At 31.7% G+C, this 24061-nt stretch overlaps 1 protein-coding gene across 1 annotated transcript; it reads right to left on the bottom strand.

The window, feature by feature from the left end:
• Nucleotides 1-1329: 1329 nt before the first annotated feature.
• On the bottom strand, nucleotides 1330-8996 carry LOC123197947. Its single transcript, XM_044612480.1, has 2 exons — nucleotides 8825-8996; nucleotides 1330-3899 (listed from the first exon to the last, which is right to left on the bottom strand). Exons 1-2 carry the CDS (start codon nucleotides 8829-8831, stop codon nucleotides 1807-1809), a joined length of 2100 nt encoding a protein of 699 aa, XP_044468415.1. The 5' UTR covers nucleotides 8832-8996; the 3' UTR covers nucleotides 1330-1806.
• Between the last annotated feature and the right edge of the window lie 15065 nt (nucleotides 8997-24061).

The following is a 24061-nucleotide window of genomic DNA, read 5'->3' as shown; positions in this document are numbered from 1 at the left end:
CTAATTTTTGGGGGTATAACTGATATTTTAGAAATTATTAAGGGATAAATTAAAATTCCATAAATTAAAAAAACCCAAACTTTTTTTAAATTTTTGAAAACCTTGTAGAATTCATTAAGACCCTTGATATTTTCAAAAATTAATGTTTATCCTAAACACATGATTACATGTTATTAATACACCTATTTATAAGAAAGAGGAAAAAGGAGCAGTTAAAAAGAAAAAAAATAAGTTGATTTTTGTGTAAGTGAAATATTAAAAGGTTTATTATTAATTTTTTTTGGCTAGTTTAAGGTTATATAATAATTTTAAAAATAAAATAATAAAGATAAAAAGATAATTTGCCTTCTTAATGTTGTTTTATCATTAAAAAAGTTTAATTTTAATTGGGAAAACATTGTTTATACCAACTAGAGATGAAGAAGTATCTTAAAGCCAAATGTAAATTACTCAAATTCGATGCAATATTTTTTATTGATACTTTTTATCTAAAACTATTAATAGTATTATTCAGATATTAAACATTGAGTTATGCTCATTTCAACTGAATTTGTAGCATATCAGATTCATATTAATTTTATAATATATTTTTAGGCTAAAGGACTTATTCTCACCTAAGGTTTCTTATATTATCAAATTAATGCTCACTAATTATTTAAAACTTAAACATTTACTTATAAACAATTAAAATTAACAAAATTAGTTAAATTTTAGAAGTAAAATCATCATTTAATTAATAATATATTAAAAATAATAAAACATTATCTATTTTCTTCTTAGGTTTAAAAAATCAACAATTTTCTTTAAGATTAAACTTTAAAATATTATTTTTTTTAGAGTTTCTTTCTTTTATTCTTCTCTTTTTTTACGTCATCACCGATAGATATATCTCTTTCTCTCCTTTTTCAACATTTTCTTTGAACAAAGAATGTCATCATTAATAGAAACAGAGATAACATGTTCATCTAATCATGAAGACATTTTTCATTCAAAGACGATAGAGAAAGAGAAACTAGTTAATAACAATGCTAGGAAAGGAAAAGAAAAAAGCAAAAAACCTTTAAAGAAAAAATATAATATTTTAAAGTTTAATACTGAAAAAAAATTATTGATTTTCTAAGCTTAAAAGAAAAATAAATAATGTTAATTAATTATATTTATTTTTATTGTCAACGAATAAATATTTAGATTTTTAATGATTAAAAAATGCCAATTTATGAATGCATAAAACCTTGGGCAGGAAAAAGTCCTTTGGGCTATTTTTTTTGGGTACTTGTAAGTATCATCGCTTCTTGACCCGGGAACAATTAAAAATAAAAAATAAACAAATACATGAATGTAATGCTAATTGAAAGCCGATAAACACAAAATATCACAAACCCTTTACAGGTGATTCGAGCCAATAAATCTCAGACATAGCTACAACATATTTCCGGGCAATCTAATGGCTCCTATATTTTTACAAGGAATGACGAATACAATATAATATAATACCCAAATAAAAACTAAATTTCCAAAGCTCTACAGAAGCTGAGTATCATATTAATTTCCGAGACCACACCAGAAAGCATCCTGGAAAAGTTTTTATACTCAGTATCATCTTTCAAGTGCAAAAGATTTCCCCTACACAGCAGCCTGCCAGCTAACAACCGCATATGAATTACCTTAAGATGCTCGGCCAACTTGCTGTGTCATTTTCAATTATTTCAGATTCTGTCAATTCATCCAACACCTGCCCAATGACTTCCAAGTATTATTGGATCGTGATACAAATGAATACTTCCACTTTCATCAGTTAATGAAGTCCTAGCCAGTTGTGTCAATTTCCTTTCCATGATCTTCCTCATAAATAATATTTCTTCTTAGCCTTCTTAGCCATATATCATAATCTATAGGATATGGTGTCCCACATAAACTATCAACGTAATCAGCGAATGCTTTCAACACTGTTGACACATCACCCAGCTTCTGCTGAATTATTCTTCTTGACCAAGAGGTCTCTCTCCACTGTAGTGCCCCTTCCACTGAATCCAAATCAGGCAAAGCCCCACCACACAAAAAGTAAAGCATGTAAACCAGGCTCTCTGCATCTGATGCTGAGCACAATTTCCCCTCCTGCAGAGCATAAGTTGATGAAAAATGAAGATTCATAGCAGGGCGGTCCCTATCTTCAAGTATAGCATGTCCCCAACCAATAAGGACAAAGTACGGATGTCTCACACCAGATCTAACACAAATAACATTCTCTGGCCGGATGTCTCCATGCCGAATTCCAGCAAAAGATACAGTACAAAGTGCAGATAGGCAATCATGACAACACCTGATAGCCTCATCCGAACTGAACAGGCCTTCACTTACCATATCTGCAACCGTTTCACCAACTGGGCTGGTCACTAGAATTGGTGTGCCACACAAAGGGTGATCACAGTTCCCACCAGAGCTGGGCCTCTGACACTGACCAGGGTGAACAATCCTCCCAGAAGCACTTAACTGTGGCAGATTTTTGCTAGATAAACCTTTCTGTTTCATGACTGTCAATATTTTAGTCTGTCTCTGAACTTGGTACCATAAACTCATGTCTTCCCAAGCTGGTTCCAGCTGAGAAGGATGTGAACCAACATATACAAAAAGAGACTTTCCAGGCTCTTCAACAGGTGAAGCAATGTAATATCTGAGTTCACCATTACTGAGGACTTCATTAATCTGATAACCCTTTTGAAAGTTTGAATCCTCCAACCATAGTACAGATCCTACTTTTAGTCTCATTAACTCTTCAGACTCTAATTTGGTAGATTCATCCTGAACTTCAACAATTTCAGGAGAAGCATTCTGCTGCTGGAACCGAAATAGACCATTTCCATTAACCTTTGTATCCCCTAACTGCCTCTCAACTCTTCTTGTTTGGAGGCGTGGACCATGGTCAGCAGCTAAATCTTCAATTGAGTGCTTGGGAAATCCAGCAAATTGGACAATACAGTGGAAAGTTGCAAAAAGTACCTGTAGAGCACCGATATCGCCCCAATTGGCATTTCCAAGCTTGTTCCAAATCCTATCGACTGGTGAGACTGCAATTCTACAATGCTTTTTTACCCACTCAGCAGCACAGTCATAAATATTATTCACATCAAACTCCAATTTATTTACATCACCTTCAACTTTTACAACCCCACCATACTGAGAATCGACAAGAAGAACAAACACTGTGTTTGAGCTCAGAGAAAAAGTCAATCTACTTAAGCTTCTTGATAATAATATACGAAGGGCATAGAAAAGAGCTTCCCCTAGAATAGACAAAGAAGGCTGCCGATCACTATCCACAGCAAGGCTTCTAATATCAGGCCTTAACAGAGCCAATTCAAGAATGTGGTCCCACTTTCCATGTGGATGTCTAGAGTTCTTGAGCAATACACCAGTACCACAAAGACCTCCAAGCTTCCCATTTGCTATTGCCTTCTCGGCCTGGTAGAATTTCAAGTTTGCATCATACAGAGAGGCAACATAGAAAGGCATGGGTTCATCTTGACTCCAAAATGCCTCCCATAAGCCCTTCACACTTGCATGTAGAAAATCCTCAACAGCAAGATAAGCAGTTGCTTCAACCGCATTGGATGTTGAAGCATAAACAGCATTGGGCATCCTAGTCAACTGTTGAAATGAAACTCCTTCCAGTGCATAATCAAATTTTTGAAGTTCTATCAACTCAAAAGGGACATCAAATGGTGCTCTTTTTGTAGCTGACTTTTCTGAAATAGAAATAAACCAATCTTCAATTTTTGTAGTCAGAATTTCACCATCAACAAATCTATTAAGAAACTCCTTGCGATTACGTGGCCTACTGCCCGATGAAACACTGGACCTCTTTGTCCCAGACCCAATTGATTCCTGGTCTGGGGATCCACCTGCCAAACATAAATCCTATAATATTAATTGATTGGTTGGGGGGTTGGAATAAAACTTCATAAAATTATATCTGCAATTTTCACATGAATTCCGCAAAGAACTAGTGAACAAGAAAATTTAGAAAATCAGCAATAAAATACATGAAAGCCCACAATACCTCATTGAGTGAAAACCATTAACATGTAATCTGACTTAGGCTTCACAAGGTTATACAGTGATGTTAATTTCCGTATTAAGTTGTGTTAGGAAAATGTTCCATTCACATTTATAGTCTTCATAATTAAAAAAACAAATAGTAACAACAGTTTTGCAAATTATTTATGTGTTCCTAAGGTATCTCCTCATCTTCAGAATAACAGAATTAACAGTTTTTCAGAAGGAGATCAAACAGAATATAAAGTAAACAATAATCAGCTAACTGATAAGACAAAAATTCAAAATAATTATATAGGACTCACAATCCAAGAAGGAATGTTAAAAGAAACTGCTTCTCTCATGGCATACAAGTCAACTTTTAATGTCACAAGAAGAAAAAAGTCTAGCAAACAGTTTCAACACTGATATGAAATCTCTAAGGACCATCGTTCCTGTTACTAAATCAACAAAACTACATCAGAACCTAAACGTAGTTGTACCAACATATAATATCAGTTTATTTACTCAATTTTTTTTTATATGCACATCACATAGTTGCTTAATACATGTTTAGATGCTTTTGTAAATTAGTGTGTTCCATGATAATCAAACAACCTAACCAATGGCTTAACAGGCAAACCAAATCCCAGTCAGATATAATCACATTTAACTGAAGCAGCAAAATGATGAAAACTCAACAAATTAAAAACAAAATCATTAGAAATCAGCCATGCAACTTTCCACTCATGATTCCTAAACATCCTTGGAGCCTAGTAATGTAAGGAAAAAACATTTAGCAAAAGACAATATAGTCTCTCCCTCTCTGTCACTCACTAGACAACCAAAAAAATCAGAGTCAATACTTATAAACATTAAACATATTAAAATTCTCAAGTCAATAACAATTGACTTAAATATTTGGAGCATGGCAGATAAAAAAAAATGAGTAATACTATGTGTACCCATTTTTGGTACACAATTCATATACACAGTGATGTGTCATCATGTAATTAGGTGATTTTAAAACATGTGTCATCATATGATAATGAAATATTCAATCACATGATAACACTTCATCTGTGTACACAAATTGTGTACCAAAAAAAGGTACACATAGTTTTATTGAAAAAAAATATAAGAAACAAAAGGAAATTTATTTATACTAATTCAAAGGAGAAGATCAAGCGTGGAACAGCAGACCGCACAATCCTACGAAGTGGCATACACATGGTACCAACACAATCAATATCCCCGCCTTGTCAAAAATTAAATTTATAGACACAATATTACCCCAAGTGTCGTTCACAAGGTTAGAAAAGTTACACTATTGAGCACTTAAATTTTCATGAAAAATTGAAACAAAGCCCAAATCTTATATAATTACCCTAATATTGTAATTCTACCACTTTGGATCAGGTCGAAGAAAAAGGAAGGAAAATTGTTAGGAAGCTCAAGTAAATCTCATTTTTAAAAGATCCAGCCATCTTACTTCACTCAACATTTTCAATGAGGCTATACTGAAGGTTAACAACGATTAAACACCCATTCATGACCCCTCAATAAAGAAAAAAAGAAAGAATTATCAATCAGAGAAATCACCAAATTTGGGGTAAGAGAAATATATTAGAATCAACAAGAGCACCCATCTGAAGTAGCCTGATAGCAAAATTTGGAATGGAACTTAAATTCTACTTTGTTCCCTCAAATTACCTTTTGGAAAACTTGAATTTTGCTAGAGTTACACCAGAACAGAAACTTTTAGAATAATATTCTTCTAGTTCTCAGTTTAAGAATAAGTTGAAACTCTATGCACGGGCAACTAGAATTGTTCAGTTAGTAAAACAGGAAGAAACTCATGTCAATTGAAAAGCCATGGTGTCATCTCTTTAGTCTATGAGTAAGTGTATCTTATTAGATAAATGACTAGTAGTTCTTTAATTAAATAGTTTTGTCAAATACTAATGGCATTGGCATTGATACAGACACATAGGTTTTAATGTTGTCTATAGTAAGTTATAGAACTTTGATGTTATTAGGAAAGGTTGGGTTACATATTAATGGTATCAATCCTATTTTGCAGGAATCCTAGTGGGACAGAAGCCCATATTAATATCAATATGTTCCCAAGCTTCCCAAAGTTGATTAATGGAATAAAGAAGCAAGATATCTTTCGTAGTTTTTTTTTTCCTTGTTATAAATTACAAGTTTGGGAAAGTCCACTCAGTTTCAGATTCCTCTTCCTAAGTTTCTTCTTCTAGTTCATCTTTTTTATTTATTTAATTATTTGCAACAAACAACATCTTTAAGTAATCAACCAGATTTGATTACCAACTCTTTTCATCATTCCCCTTGCTTCCAGCATTTAACCCTAAGCATTAGAAGTTAAAGCAACCTTGCCTTTTGTTTCTTAGCAACATAAACCATCCCAATTAATTAATGTTTGCAAACCCAAATTTTCCATCTATTTAACTAGCATTTCACACTAACAAACTCTCTTTCATTCTTAGTTCTAACCCTCAGGGTCCATGAATAGTTATCACTATATAAACATTCAAGTTGCCTAACTTTCACCTCTATGCAACTTAACAGAAATCAAGAATGCCCTCGCCAAAAACTATGGCAATTACAACAATCCAAACCATTTTCCTTCCATACAAAAACCATAATTCTGTTTAATTGCCTTGAACAGACCACCTAAAATGTAGAAAAAAACAGAAAATACTCAGTAGAGGTTAATAACAAGATAGAAGTGAACGAACTAGCATAAGTGAAAGAACAGAAATACAGAAAGCAGCTCCGCATGAATACTACAGGTAGAAGTGACCATGCCAACTAACATAGTTACTTAGACAGAATGAGCATATCACCTAAAAGTAGAGTAGACCACCTAGGATGAGGATGAAACAGAAAATACTCCGTAGAAGTTACTAACTAGACCACAAGTAGCATATTGGCATCCTAGCATCATAAAAATATTGACATAGCATCATAAAAACTAGGCTTTTGATTTTTCAAATTACTAACAATATTGACATAGCATCATAAAAATTAGATCAAACATATGTTTGTTTTAGTTTCAAAAACCTCTACCAAAGAGACCATTTGGTCTGACTTTCTGAATAATACTTTCCACAAAAAAAAAAAAAAAAAAAAAAACCTCAAATCTTAATCTTGAAAATAAAAATTTAAATCTCTGTTTTCATTTTCTAAAAAAAAGTCTGAAAAAAGTTATGTTGAAAAAGCCCTTAATTTCATTATCTAATAAAATCACATGCAACAATTTCAAATTCTCAGCTCAAGATAACTGTATGTATATCTCAATAAAAGCACTTATTTTATCTAAGATAGCAAAAAGGAATCACTCATCCATCATTGCACCATATTAGCTTTGCACACTTTCTCTAAATGACCAACAAGTTCTTGGAAATCCCAGATGAAAAATTTTTGCAGCCAAACAACATTCTCAAGGTATACAATTATTGAAACTCAAAATTGAGACTACTCTCAAAGAATTGATAAGCTTAGTTTTTTATCTACTTTAACTACATTTGCTCTCAACTAGCTACCAGCTAATTTTGAATCACATAGAGAGCATATATCAGAACTTAAAGAGGCCAGCACAACAAACTAAGCATTAAATAATCAACAGAACATGTCACTAATAACTAAAAAATCAAATGAGGAAGAAAAAAGGATATCAAAATTCCAGGAAAAAGAAGATAACCTACAGCAAAAAATGGTTTTCTAAAGGAACATGTTAATAAGTACTACATATGAAGCAATCAGATTTAAAGGACTTATATACCATATAATAAATCAAGAGTATGAAGCCGCTGAGAAAAATAAAAACCAAACATTGCATAATCATAACAACACCTAATGGAGAAAATCAGTTACTTCATTAAAAATGTTGGAATTGAAAAAGAAAGAAAATTAGGTCAATGAATAGATCCCACCTCTCAATATGAAAATTAGCTAACATATTTGAATCCAGCAGGGGAATGTCTAATGGGCAAAGCAACTAATTGGTGGGAAGAAAAACAAACTCAATGACTCATCAAACTATGACCTGCATGCTGAAAATGGCTATTGCATTTTAATACTATGAATGTGCTTGTTAAATATAAATTTGTAATTTGACAAAAATTTAAAGGAGGAGTCAAGTCATAATAATGTAACCTTGTCCATCCCAGAAAGGGACTAAAAAATAAAAAAGTATAAGAAGTGTAAGCGTCGTCCCTCAAGAGTCATTCTTCTACATCCATACCTTTAACAAGTTTTTCAGCACTTCACATCTTGATAAACATCTGGAAACTTTCTTAAACAGGTATGCTGAAAAACAAATTACAAAAGCAAACCAAAACAAACACCCATGTCCATCACAACGATTAAACGGAGAACACCTAATACAGTTTCACACGAATTCAGAGTTTTCATCATTCTTTGAGGCGAGAACACTAGGTGCTCCAGAAACCATGGATACAGATGAGAAATTTTGGTTTACATTAGTTAATCTTCATCCAGTTATAAACTGCTTCTGAAATTAGCAACTTCTTCCAGTGTCAAAATACCGTTACATCATGCATTCAAACACTGATCTACGCTTACTCGATATAATCATAATTTGACCATAAACTATGAAAACTAGTCATTCCAATTACTAAACGATCAATCAAAGGTGTTTACACAATCGAATTACAAGTGACAAAGATGAGCATAAAAACTAGTCAATCGAAGTAAAATTGAGTCAAAAGGGAGAATTTAGGGTTTAAAAGAAAAGAGAATATACCTTCCATTATAAAGAGAGTGTTGTGTTCAAAGTCTCGGATCTTCTTCGTCCCTTTAAGATGCTGACGATTAATTGCTTATATATAAATATTATATGAAAATAAATCTCTCTCCATCTCCGTCGTCCTCGTTCGCTGTCCAATGGAGTTTTGTTTTTTATTACAACAGAGTTGGAATAAATAAATAAATATATTTTAATTTATGTTCAACTCGCAAGTCTTAACGTGTCTTCTCATTTGTCTTTATTACTCAACTTACACAACCTCAAGTTTTTAATTTTAAATTCTAAGTTTTATTTTTTTATTTTTATATTAATTTTCAGTTATAAATTTAGAAATTGTTGAAATAAGTATCTTTAAACTCTTTCCCAGATCCATTTGATTGTAAATTATCTTCGATTGAAAACTTATCCCAATTTAAAATCAAAATTTAAGTAAAAATTTTGGTTCCCATATAAAATATATATTTATTTATTAATAAAAATAATATATATTACTAATTAATTAGATAATTTAAATTAAACATAAAATAATAAATAATCATATAATAATACCTTTAATATATATATATATATATATATATATATATATATATTAAAATTGTATACATATAATATTACTCTTTTTTATTCATATATATTTATTGATTATCATAGAAGATAATGATTAAATAAGTGTATATTATTGAGATATCCATGATAAAAATTAGGGAAATTATATTAAATAGTCAAAATTAAGGGATTCTAAGTGAAATTACCCAAAACAATCAGGTTTAAGCAAAAATGCCATTTTTTGTGAAATAACCAAACTGCCCTTATGTATAAGCCAAGGATTTTACTTATTTTTGGCTTAATTTTCCCACGGTTTCACTATGCAAATTCTAAAATTTTTGCGTCTCCCACGGTCATCCCACAGTCGTTCCATAGGCAATGCAATTTTTGTCAATTTTCGTGTTTTTCAGCTATCGAAAATAACAAAAAAGGTTAGTACATCTTCCCTACTGTTGTTTAAATGAATTTATTGTTAAGATTATTAAGATTTAAGAGAGATTTTGCCGTTTGAAATTCTAGGGTTTCGATTTTGAACAATGCATAAAATATTTTGATTCTTGGTTGTTTTGGTTGAATTTCTTGAGGAGTTTTATATTATAGGATATGTACATTTGATTTGTGTTCAAATTGAAGGCAGAAACGATCATTTTTGTGTCGGAAAAGGGGTTAGAACAGTCGACGCTCCTGTCTGTGAGAACAATGGATCCCACGGTCAGGACAAATTCTCTCACGGTCAAGAAACATTGACCGTGGGTCAGGGGGTGAAGTAGCTTTTTCAAAACATTAAGGAGTTGGGGGAGAGTGCTTAGTCTACGAGGAGTGTTTGTGAAATTTGCTATGAGACAGTGGGCTAATGTCGTGAAAACCATGGGTTGGGGGGAAATTTACTTTTTTTAAATTGCAGAGGAGCTAAGAGATTGGAAAATTGCTAAGGGGGCAAGGGATAAATATTGGACCTATTTGTAGTAGAAATTTTTTGAAGGGGTAAATTAATATTTTTCATATTTAGGGTTTCTCGACGTGTAGTTTTCGAATTTTATATCCATTTTTTTTGTTTTAGGGTTTTTCGATATGTAATTTTTGAATTTGAAATTCGGTTTTTTGATTTTGTGCTTTTTTGGCACATTTTATGATGTAATAACGAAATTTCAACTCGATATTCCGGTTTTTTCGTTTATAGAATATATTGATTCATATTTTCGAATTTCAATTTCGTTTTTCGAATTTTACCTTTTTAAGATATATCGACTCGTATTTTTCAGATTTTCGAATGATTTTTTGATTGGTGATATTCTAACATATTTCAACTTATAGAATTCATATTTTAGTTTCATTTTTTTGATTTTCACTGTTTTAGGATAAATCGACTCGTATTTTTCAGATTTTCTAACGATTTTTTGATTGTTGACATTCTATGGTATTTCAACGTATAGAGTTCGAATTTCAATTTTGCTTTTTTTATTTTTGTCATTTTTGGATATATCGATTCGTACTTTTTAGATTTCTAAACGATTTTTTGATTCTTGACATTCAAAGGTATTTCAACATATAGAATTTGAATTTCAGTTCCGTTTTTCCAATTTTTGCCATTTTAGGATATATTGACTCGTATTTTTTTTATTTCTGAATGAATTTTTGATTATTAACATTCTAGGGTATTTCAACGTATAGAATTCGAATTTTAGCTCTGTTTTTTTATTTTCATCGTTTTAGGATATATCGACTCGTATTTTCAGATTTTCGAACGATTTTTCAATTGTTGACATTTTAGGGTATTTCAATGTATAGAATTTGAATTTGAATTCTTTTTTTTTTATTTTTACTGTTTTAGGATATATCGACTCGTATTTTCAAATTTTTCAATAATTTTTTGATTGTTGACATTTTAAGTATTTCAACCATATAAAATTCGAATTTCAATTCCGTTTTTTTTTATTTTCACCTTTTTAGAATAGATCGACTTGTATTTTCAGATTTCTGAATGATTTTTAGATTATTGACATTTTAGGGTATTTCAACGTATGAAATTCGAATTTTAATTTCATTTTTTTGATTTTCACCGTTTAGGATATATCGATTTGTATTTTCAAATTTTTAAACTATTTTTTTATTGTTAACATTCTAGGGTATTTCAATGTATAGAATTCAAGTTTTAATTTTGCTTTTTCGATTTTCACCTTTTTGATTATTGACATGCTAGAGTATTTCAACATATAAAATTCGAATTTCAGTTTCACTTTTTCGATTTTCACCATTTTAGGATAGATTAATTCGTATTTTCAGATTTCTTAAAGATTTTTCGACTGTTGACATTCTAGGATATTTCAATGTAGAGAATTCGAATTTCAGTTTCTTTTTTTTTATTTTTTCCATTTTTGTTTTGATTGTTTTTCTTTTTTTTTATCTTTCTATGTTTTTTTTATTTGTCATTTCTACATTTGTTTACATATCTATTTTTTATGAATGTCTTACGAATTTTTAAAATTTTTTGTAGGTTACTTCTCGTAAAAAGAAACGAGTCAAAGGTGAGCTACAAATCACCAATGAGTTCAAACACTTTTGGGCAGATGTTATATGTCATGCACAACACACCGCATTGTCCAGGATTATCATAGAGAAACATTTGAACAAGTTTTTACCAATGCAAGTTCAATACACCATTTATCATTGACATAGAATATTAGAAATGTAATTATACTCCCAATGACCTTTTTGTAGACATACGATTCATCTTCATTTTTTGTGAAAGACAATTCATGTTTAGCTACATCAAAATGAATGTTTCAACTCCTTAAAGCTTGTTGGAGTCCATAAACAGACCTTTGCAACTTGCTACCTTGTCAGTCTGTTTATTAGGAATAAAACCACCGAGTTGTGTCATATACACATCCTCTATAATGTTGCCATTAAGGAAGGTAGTTTTGATATCCATATGCCAAATATTATAATCATGGTATGCTGTAATCACAAGTATAATCTAGATAGATTTAAACATCACAACCGGAAATTTTTTTTATCATAGTCAATACCAAGCTTTTATGTGAAACCTTTACAATTATTTGTGTTTTATTAGTATGCACATTATTGTCTATATCAGTTTTCTTCTTGAAAAGCCATTTGTGTCAAACAGGTTTTACCCCTGCATGTGTATCCACTAGAATCTATACATGGTTTCAGTACATGAAGTTTATCTCAAATTTTATGGCCTCAAGCCATCTCTCAAAGCTTAGACTTAAATCAATATCAAGATAAGTCATAGGCTCGTTATCATGGATGACCAATATATGAGAAATTTGACTCTCTTCAGCTCATGGCATACTCGACTAGACATTATAGCTCTTATGTGTGTTGAGTTGGTTCACTACGTTTTACTTAAGGTAGAGTGACCTCCTCACTATGATCAACCATTTCTGATGTCATATCATCCAATCCAATAATTGTGGTATCTTGTGGTACTAGAACTTCATCAAGTTCTACTTTCTATTGGGTTAGCCCTAGAGTCAATCCTTATGGTGATACAATTCATTAATAAAAATCATATTTGTAATTTCCTATGGCTTTCTTTGTTTATTATAGTGTATTAATGTATGTTTAAACAAATGTCTTAAGAATAGTTTAACCGTGACGAGGGAATTAGTGTATGACACCTAATTGTGAGAACTACATGTGCACATTAGATGGTTGTTCTTAAAACATCTGTAACTTTGATATTACCATAACTAAGGGCATGGATAATAATAATAGAGTTATTATAGTGTTGAACGACTTTATCGAACGATGTTTATAGTTTTCACTTATCAAAGTTGTTTGTTGATAACTTAGTGTAACACATGGGTGAATTTTATAGGTGTGTTCACTAAACTAACCTGCCAAAAAGATTCCATATGGATGACTACTTTAACATCTATAGAAAGTATCCTCTTAATAAACAGAGGTACATGTGATCCTTAAATTGAAGTCATTAGACCGTCTTGTACAAAGATTAATATGGTATAACACCAACGCAATATCATCCGGTCATAGGATTACAAGAAAGGTAGAGATTAACTATATCTAGATTTATACAAAGGCTATAATAGATCAATAAATGTTTTGTTAGTCTCGAGCATAGGAGTTGGTACCTTAGTTGTGGTCTACTAACGGATGTCAATGACTAGTTAAATTTATGGTCACAATAGGATTGAGTTGATGCTCTATTCAATATTATCTAGTTATTGACAAAAGTTAATCTATGTTATTCGGGGAGTCTTAAGAGAGACATTTAACCCATACTTCAACCTCAAAGAGATATTATATGACAAAATGATCGAATTGTACAAGTAATCGTATCATTGACAAGTTAAAAAAAGTCACATACTTATCTGTATTGATTAAGTGGTCATAATGCCTAAGTAGGGGCCAATTTTGGTCTGTGTTTAGATAAATGTCAAGTCAAAAGCCTGACACGAATCCAATCACTACTAACTTAATAGAAAACCTATAGGTCACTTACAAAAAGAGTTAATAAACTATAGAGGTGTGAGGATTGTTCAAATTAGATATGGTTTAGATTTTAGGTAGAAAATTTAGAGCCTTGAAAAGACTTTTGGACCTAAAGTGTATTTTATTATACTTTGAGACCTTGGTGTAATAATTCTAAGTTGTTGGAGTGTATGCAAAAATTTACAAGATTAAGTTGGTATAACACCTCTCTTTGGGTACTTACCCTTATCTGGAATATATACCTTGAGAGACGTGACCTATCATACTTCTATAGTATGCTGTTATAGCTATTAAATGGAATACATTGAAATCAAACCTATAATCCAAAAATGTACTAAATATGTAATATAATGATTTAAATACTATTTGGATAACATATATGGAACCATACAAATTAACGCAAAACAACTATCTGTCAAAACCAAGTGCATTAATACATGCAAAAGAATTCATAAAAAAATGATAAACAATTAATAAATAAAGACATCCAAGCCCCTTACCCTCATGTGTCATAATGAGTCATACAATTAGTCTCCCTACTGCTATTCCGCTACTCCAGAACCTTACCTACAAAATCACATAGCAAACATGTGAGTGAATTTACACTTAGTAAATAGCAAAAGTAATATATGAAGTAATGTTACTTCTTTTCGATGAAAATGCACTAATGTATTCCTAGCATCTCATATGCCTATCTAGATGATCTCATCACTTAGCACCCTTACTCATATAACAAGGTATCATCCCGAATAACTAACCCTTATAATGTACATTGACATCCCAAACACCATGTGAAAACTTATGACATTCTAACTGTCATTTTTATGTGCAATTCATACACATGCTGACCAGACTTGGGCTGTTGAGACAATACTACTCAAATGATAGGACTCTAGGCCTCTTTCGTCATTGCACACATATCCTTAATGCTACAACACTTATCGTTGGTATGGAATTGCATAGATTTATTAACCTTACTACTTTCACAACTACTCTACATACAGTTTGGTGGCTTCCAACATTATTGTACATTGTAACCAAATTTTTGACCCAAACATGATCTGGTCAGGTACATGTCATCTTCCACATGGTTAAACACACTCTTATTAAATTGTATCACTAATAACTCTTATTAGGGTCTTATCATTGACTTTCTTTCATTAATGTCCCTTATAGGGGTAAGTTTGTCATTTTTCTACTCATGTATTCATAGAAAAACTTTACAATTTTTTTTTTTTATCAATTTCAAGTGTTTAAATTTCCAAGTTTCCCTAAATTTACATGAGTGTGTATCTTTTAAACATGGGCGTGTATTACCCAATCTACACGACATGAACCCTAAGTATATAGAGTGTATCTTTGGTATAAGGGACATGATCATGTGTCCCATACCACATGGGTGTGTGTCTATTCCTAATTCTACACTCTCATGTATTTACATTGCATGGTTAGAATTTCCTCAAAGACACACAAACGTGTATTACTGGAATTCTAGAATTTTTCAGAATTCTAAATCTAGTTTTCCTTTACCTTATAAGTCTAAAAAACAATAAAAAATGCTTTTAAGAAAACATATTTCACAGCTACCACCTTACCATACAACCTTATTCCACCATGTACTAATAAATTGATAACATATTTCACAGATACATATAACTATCTTAAGCAATAAAACATCATGCACACATTCAATTTGGAAAATTTAGAAGCAATTCCTTACAAAGAAATCACATGAAACTATACTACTTTCCTTGGTAAAATGATGATAATAGTTTTCCCGTGGTTCAAACAACTCCCAAAAGCTTCTCTTTTAGCAAAACGTGACTTTAGCACTCTCTAATCCTCATTTCTCTCTTATTTGGCTAAAAAGATTTTAAAGAAAAGTGAGTGTTGCATATTCTACGATCATTTTTATTTTCAAGTTAAATAGACGTACACGAGCGTGTATACTAAACACACGAGTGTGTACGCTAATTATGAAACATTAAAACTATGTCATGCAATTTTTGCGAAACATATCCTTATCTTAGAATTCAAAATTCACTTACTAGAGATGATCGTGTACATTACTTACACGGGCATGTCTCTTGACCAAATTTGACCAAATTATATGATATGCAAAAATACCATTTTGCCATCTTTACCATATCATACATAGACATGTAGTCTCTCATACTTGGTCGTGTATGCCATAAACACATAATAGTTTCTCAAGCACAATCTCATATTAGAAAAATAATAATAAAAATATCGAAATAACATTAAGCATACCCGTGGATGTTAAATTTCTCCTCCACTTAAATGAATTTTGTCCCCAAAATTCACTCAAACAATTGAGGGAACTTCTGGTTCATATCCTACTCTACCTCCCTAGTAGCCATATCTACTCGATGATTCCTTCAAAGAACCTTAACCAAAGGAATCTGTTTGTTTCTGAGCTATTTTACTCATCTATTAAGAATTTAGACTGGCTTATGCTTATAGACCAAATCATCTCTAAACTTTACATCTTTAACTCTTAACACTTCAGTTAGGTCATAGAGATATTTATGCAATAATGACATGCGAAATACATTGTGCATTCAATCCATACTCGCTAACAATGCAAGTTTATAAGTGACCTTGCCTATGCACTCAATGATCTCATAAGGTCCTACAAACCTCGATGCCAACATACCTTTCTACCTAAATCTCATTACATGGTAATAGGGGGCAATATTCACAAAGACTTTGTCACCTATAGCAAACTCCAAATCACACATTCTTTCGTCTATATAGCTTTTCTGATGATTTTAGGCTTGCTTCATCCTTTTTTAAATCAAACTCATATCTTCGGTCATCTTTTCAGTTCTAGGGATTTTACTAATATATCTTTTTCACCAATTTTCTCCCAATGTAATGGTGATCGACACTTTCTCCTATGAAGTTCCTCATAAAAAGTCATCTAGATGGTTGTCTGATAATTATTATTATAAGCGAATTCCATTAATGGCAACATCTCAATCTAACTTACTTTTTGGTCCAAGCAATAAGCTCTTAACATATCCTTTATCACCTGGTTTGCTCACTCAGTCTACTTATCAGCCTAAAGGTGATAAGTAATGTTAAATGTTAATCTAGTACCTATCGATCTCTATAAACTCCACCAAAAAAGCTAAGACAAATCTTGTATCTCTGTCTGATACAATCGTCTTAGGTACTCAGTACAATCTCACAATCTCCTTGGTTAATATCTAAACCAACTAATATGTATTAGTGTTATCTTTAACAAGGATAAAATATACTGACTTGATTAATCAGTCTACTATGACCCAATGGGCATTATATCCACCTTAAACTCTTGGTAAACTGACCATAAAGTCTATAGAGATATGTTTCCACTTCCATTTAATAATGATCAAAGGCTGCAATAATTTATATAACCTCTAATGTTTAGTCTTAACCTATTGAAATACCAAACATTTGACCATAAAGTCTGCCGCATCTCTTTTCATACTGATCCACTAGAAAGTCTCTTTTAGGTCCTAATACATTTTTGCACCCTTAGGGTAGGCAGTGTAAAAAGAATTTTAAGCCTCAGATAAGATCTTATACCTCAAGTGTGACACCTTAGAAATGCATACACGATCCATAAATCTCAACACCTTTTCAATGATATGTAGATCAAACACTACACTTTCAGTAATCCTTTTCCTCATCTGGATGCACTAATTGTCTAACAATTGAGACTCTTAAATCTCGTCTAACAATATTGATCAAATCCTTAAATCAACCAACATTCCTATAACTAGCTTAATTTGGTCTTTTTCTATCTCCCTTTGTAACTCTCGATAGGTTGTGACCTATGATTACATCACTTTTCTACTCAAGGCATCTACCACCACATTTTCTTTTTTAAGGTGGTGCCAAATGTCACAATCATAATTTTTAACCAGTTTTAACCATCTCTTTTGTCTCATGTTTAGCTCTCTCTAGGTGAAAAAAGTATTTCAAACTCTTATGATTTGTGTAGATATTACATCGGACTCCATACAAATAATGTCCCAGATTTTCAAAACAAATCCACTATAGCTAGCTCCAAATCATAAGTAGGATACTAAGCCTCATAATTCTTTAGTTGTTTAGAGGCATAACCGCTTTTGCATCAGTACCACTCACAAACTTTGATAGGAGGCATCTATGTATAAATTGTATTTTTCTCTTTTTATAGGTAGGACCAAAAGTGGTGTTGAGGTCAATTTATTCTTTAATTTTTGGAAATTCCTCTCAGAAGTATTAAACCACATAAAAGGGGTATTGTTCCCAGTCAACTCAGTCAATAGTCAGGCTAATTTGGCGAAACCCTCCACAAAAAGTCTATAATAACTAGCCAAACCTAGAAAACTCCTCACCTCTTTATAGGTCTTGTGTCTTTGCCACTCTAAAACTGTCTCGACCTTACCTGGATCCATCACGTTACCATCAGTTGATACCACATGTCTTAGAAAAGTAACACTGTTTAATCAAAATTCATATTTTGAAAACTTGACATATAATTGTTTCTCACATAGTCTCAATAACACAAATTTCAGATGTCTTTCATACTCCTCGTGAGACCTAGAGTATACCAATATATCATCGATAAATACCATAATAAATTTATCGAGACAATCCTGAAACACCACCCTGTTCATTAAATTCATGAATATTACTGGTGTATTTGTTAAACCAAACAACATCACCACAAATTCATAATTTTATAGCTTGTTTGGAAAGTTATTTTCGGAACATCTTTCTTGACTACCCTGATTTAATAGTACCCTGACCTCAAATCAATCTTTGAAAATACCAAAACACTTTTTAGTTGATCAAAGAAGTCATCAATCCGTGGCAGTGGATACTTGCTCTTAATGGTGACCTTTTTTAACTCTCTTTAGTTAATGCACATACGCATCAACGCATTAACCTAACTTTTTTATTCACAAAAAAGATTGGTACACCTTTCTATGAATGACTTAGCTATATAAATCTACTGTCTAGTTGTTCTAGTAACTGTTTCTTTAACTTTTAAAACTTAACTAATGCCATTTATATGAGGCCTTAAAAATGGGCATTGTCCCTAAGGCCAACTCTATACTAAACTTTACCTCTCTCTTTGGTGCCAATCTAAGCAACTTATTTGGGAACACATAAGGAAACTCAAATATCATTAGGGCGGATTGCAAACTTAGGGCAGTCTCATCTGGCTTGCTGACCACATGTGCTAGGTACCTTGAACACCCTTTCATCAATATTTTCTTAGCTTTTAGGTTGCTGATCATCATGGTCAATACTCGACATTTATCAAATGAGAATTCTTCCTCATTTTTCATTTGGAAATGAACTTTATTCTTTTTGCAGCCTATCTTAGCTCTATAGTGGCTTAAGAAATCTATGTATAAGATTATATCGAAGTCTTGCATATCAAGTACTATTAAGTCCACCACTATCTCTCCACTTCTAAAACACACTATCTCACCTAACATCTAGTTACTTTGAATTTTACCTTTATCTAGCATTTTTATACTAATGTCAAACACTGTTGCATGCTTTAACCCCTACTTTTCTATAATCCCTTGAATAATAAAGTTGTGAGTAGCATTAGAATTTATCAGTCTATATAAAGGGCAAGAGTGAAAAATTAACTAATCAGTCACAATAGATAGGTTTGCCTCAACCTGAGTCTGGTCACTACATAGACCGTAGCCTATCCTTTTCCTTCAATTGTCTGCCCTATTGGGGCTAATACTACTATAGTACATTATCAAGGAAAGGTTTTGGTTGTCTACATCTGAAACAAATCCTTTGAGCAGCTACATACCTACTAATGTATTTATAACCACATTTTTAACATGCAAAGATCTCCTCCCGTCTTGGTAGCTTCTTCCACCTGAATGACTCCTTACTCTTTTAACCTCTCTTGAAACCTCAACAGTAGAAACTCCTCTTACCCCAGCTATCTTTACTGCCCTTGATGTCATAAACGTTATGACTATTTCTCACATGACTACCCTCGGTGTCTTATAGGTTATGACTCTAAGTTAGTGGAATACATTTGTACCTTTCTCTTCTCTCTCTAGCTATTCTTAATCTTATGGCCTCTGATCATTGTGTTCTACCAACTACCGTAGTATAAGATCTAGAATGGTTATCTCCCATTAACATATTCATAGCGATGTCAGTGTTGAGCCTGTTGATAAGCATCTCTATCTTTCCTTTATCAGTATTGGCCATGCTTGGAACGTATCGAGCTAAGGAGTTTCACTTAGAACAGATATCTTGGACTGTCATATCCTTCTATCTCAATATGAGGTAGTAATGTGCTCTAACATATTGCATACCAACTCCTATAAATTCCCTATCAAATAACTCTCTAAAGTTGGCCTATGTCATATTATCAATTTGTTAGGTATCCTTGAAGGCTTTCCACCATACCTTGACATCCATTTGAAAGATTTTAGAGTCATAGTATATAGTTATAACAAGCATAATCCTAATAGACTTAAGTATGGCAACTGAAGAAAAGTTTCATCATAGTGAATGTCATATTTTTTAGTGAAACCTTTGATAACTAGTCATGCTTTATAGGTATGCACGTTACCTTTCATGTCAGTTTTCTTTTTGAAAACCCATTTACACCCTACGAGTTTTTCCTTTTTAGATGTGTCCACTAAAGTCCATACTTGGTTTTGATATATGGAGTCTATTTCAAATTTCATGACATCTAACTATTTATCAGAATCTAGACTTAAAACAACCTTATCGTAAGTCTTAGGTTTGTCACATTGATGACCAGTACATTATTGTGCTAAGTTAGGGGAAAACCAAATCTCTTTGGCTCATGACATACTTATGTAGACCTACGCAGTTCTTATGTGTGTTAAAGTTATTCCACCTAAAGTAGAAAAACTTCCTTATCATAATCAACCATTTGTGATAGTACATTATCTTGCTAAACATCTGTGGTATCTTATGATACATGAATTTCATCAAGTTCCACCCTACTTCCACTAGTTTTGTTAAGAATAAATTCTTTCTCAAAGAACACACTGGTATAAGCAATAATGACCTTTTGCTCTTTCAAGTGATAGAAGTAGTATCCATTAGTAACCTTTGGGTACCTTACAAAGACACACTTTTTGAACTTAACACTTAGCTTGTTCGAAGTTAATTTCTTGACATAAGTTTTATAGCCCCAAATTCTCAAGTAATTTAGATTGGGTTTTTGCCTAGTCCACAACTCATATAAAGTTTTATCCATAGATTTAGATACAACACAGTTTAGTGGAAAGACAACAGTTTTTAAGGTATGACCCTGGAAAGACATAGGTAGACTAGTAAAACTTATCATAGACCTAACCATTTCCATCAAAGTTTTATTTCTCTATTCAAATACACTATTATGTTATGAAGTAGTAAAATGAGTGAGTTAAGATAGTATCTCATTTTTCTTCAAGTATTATCTGAATTCAACACTTAAGTATTCACCTTTACAATCACTTTGAAGGATTTTAATTTATTTCTCAAGTTGTTTTTCTACTTTATTTTTGAATTCTTTTAATTTATTAAAATATTCAAACTTATGTTTCATAAAAAATACACACCCATATCTACTAAAATCATTATAAATATAACAAAGTAGGCTTCCCTATATCTATTGTACACTGTCAAAAGCTTACACATATTATTGTGCATGATCCCTAATAGTTCAGTCACTCTTTCACTATATCCAGTGAAAGGTGTTTTGGCTATTTTATCCAATAGACATAATTCACATTTATCATATGATTAGAAGTCAAATTATAGTAATACTTTTTGTTCAAGAAGTCTGGATATACGTTTCAATTCTATGTGGCATAACTTACAATACCACAAATTTGTGGAATTCAAATCATTCAATTTCAATCTTTTATTATTTTACATATTGAGAATTTCATTATCTAATTTCAAAATATATAAACCATTACATAATTCAGTTGTTCTATAGAGAATATTTTTTAATATAATGGTTATAATGTCACTAGCAATCAAAAACAGATATCTCTTTTTGTCCAAAACAAACACAAAAATTAAGTTTCTAAAAACATAATGAACATAATAACAATTTTTTAATTCTAAAACTAGTCCAATGGGCAACCTAAGATAAAAAACATCTTTAGCTAATACAGCAATACATGTTTCATTTCCAACATACAAGTTAACCTTTCCTTTTGGCGAGTAATCTACTCTATCACAGTCCATGCATATTAGAACAAATATAAGAATCACATCTTGTGTCTACAACCCAGGATGAATAAGGAGAATAGTTTATCTCAATGACAAACATACCCGAAATAAAGACTTAAACTGTCTTTTTCTTCTTGTATTCTAAAAAGGTCTTGCAATGACCTAACCTGACTTGCTATAGTAGAAACAGACAACCTTTCCTATCCCCATACCACCTATAGGCTAAGTAGCAGTATCAACTTGCTTCTTCTCTTTGAGCTTGTTCTTACCTTTGCCTTATCCTTATCTTTTGATACTTAAGCTTCAACCACAAGTAGATTAGTTGAAACTACCTTTTGTACCTCTTATTTAGCCTACCTAAGCATATACAATAACTCTTCAAAGGTATTCTTTTTTTTGTATGTTAAAATTCTTAATAAAATTATCCATAATTTAGGAAAGGATTTTAACACCAAGTCAATGACATGCTCATTGTCTATGATGAAGCCTAAGCTTGCAAACCATTTAATGTAACCAATTATCTTGACCATATAAAGGCCAATTTGTTCTTTCTCAGAGAGTTTGAAATCAAATAACGCACTCATATTGTTCAACCCTCACACAAGTGCATATAACTCTTGAAGGTGTGCAAGTATGGATTATGCATCCATCTCTTCATGTTGTTTTTAAAGCTTAGGTGACATAGAAGTTAGCATGAGGCACTGAACTTCCATAGAGTCATTAAGATACTTATTAAAAGTATCATTTTCCTCTTAGGTGGCATCAAAACTAGGCTCAAGGGGTAATGACCCCTCAAGGATATAGAACCTATTCTTTTGATGTAGAGTAATCTAAAGATTTTGTTCCAATCAATGAAGTTACTTCCAGTGAGTTTATTTTCTTTTTTGAAAATTAATTGATATGTTGGTTTGACATGATGATTATGTGATCCATAATTAACAGATAAAAGAATAACCAATTTTATTTAACTATTAATATTTTAATTACAAGTTTAATATTTAAAATTTTCCTATTAATCAATATGCTAGATGTCATTAATTCGTCCCTTCACTTAGGCAAACAAGTTTGAATTACTTGAATAATTAAATTTCAAATTAATTATCAAAAGCCCAAAATCTTAAGTTAAGTGTTGCCTTAACAAATCATGTTACCTCAAATGTAACTCTTGGTATTCGTAGGGTGGATACTACATATGTCCTTGTATCGATAAATGCAGTCTCTACTTATGTCTCTAACGTGCTTCACATTCGCTTTGATAAACAAGCAAAATACATTAATTAAGTTAAACTCAACATGAGCATTAACTAATTTTCCACCTGATAGAAGTGAACCATTTGCTTTAGCGAACAAGATTATAATGAACAGGGGCTTAATTAGGGTGTCATATTGGAGAAATCCAATTATATCTTAAACTTAATATTTAAATTAAGGTTTTTATTATTTAGTCTTATCAAAGTTTAGCCGCATGTTAGGTGATATTTATAAAATAAAACCTATACACACATTCTACAAAATAAAATAAAACATGTTACCATACAACTATAACTAATGTCAAGTCCCTTAAGCTAAAAGGAGTTTGATTAATCAACCTAGGTGAATCTTCACTTTTAAGTCTTCATGCTTGTTCTTTCATCTCCAGTCTTTAATTATTACATGATTTTATTTCCTAGTTATAGAATTCTAAAAAAATTAAAACAACCTAATCTAAAAGGAAAAAATGGATAAAGGTAGGGCGCGCTAGCCTTATTTATCAATTACAACCTAAAAATGAAAAATAAAACAAAATAAAATATAAAACACTCACAAGGTTTTTTGTCTATGTACTAGGCACTATGCATACATACATCTATATATACATACCAATTAAAAATAAAAAATTTAATTATTATTATCCCAAACGTCAAATTTTTTTGGTCCTTGAAGTTTTATAAAATTGTAATTAAACCCTAAAAGCTCAAGAAA

Source organism: Mangifera indica, chromosome 15, assembly GCF_011075055.1.
Source record: "Mangifera indica cultivar Alphonso chromosome 15, CATAS_Mindica_2.1, whole genome shotgun sequence".
Classification (NCBI taxonomy): Eukaryota; Viridiplantae; Streptophyta; class Magnoliopsida; order Sapindales; family Anacardiaceae; genus Mangifera; species Mangifera indica.
The sequence above is the reverse complement of the archived record's forward strand: the minus strand, read 5'-3'. Positions and strand labels throughout refer to the sequence as shown.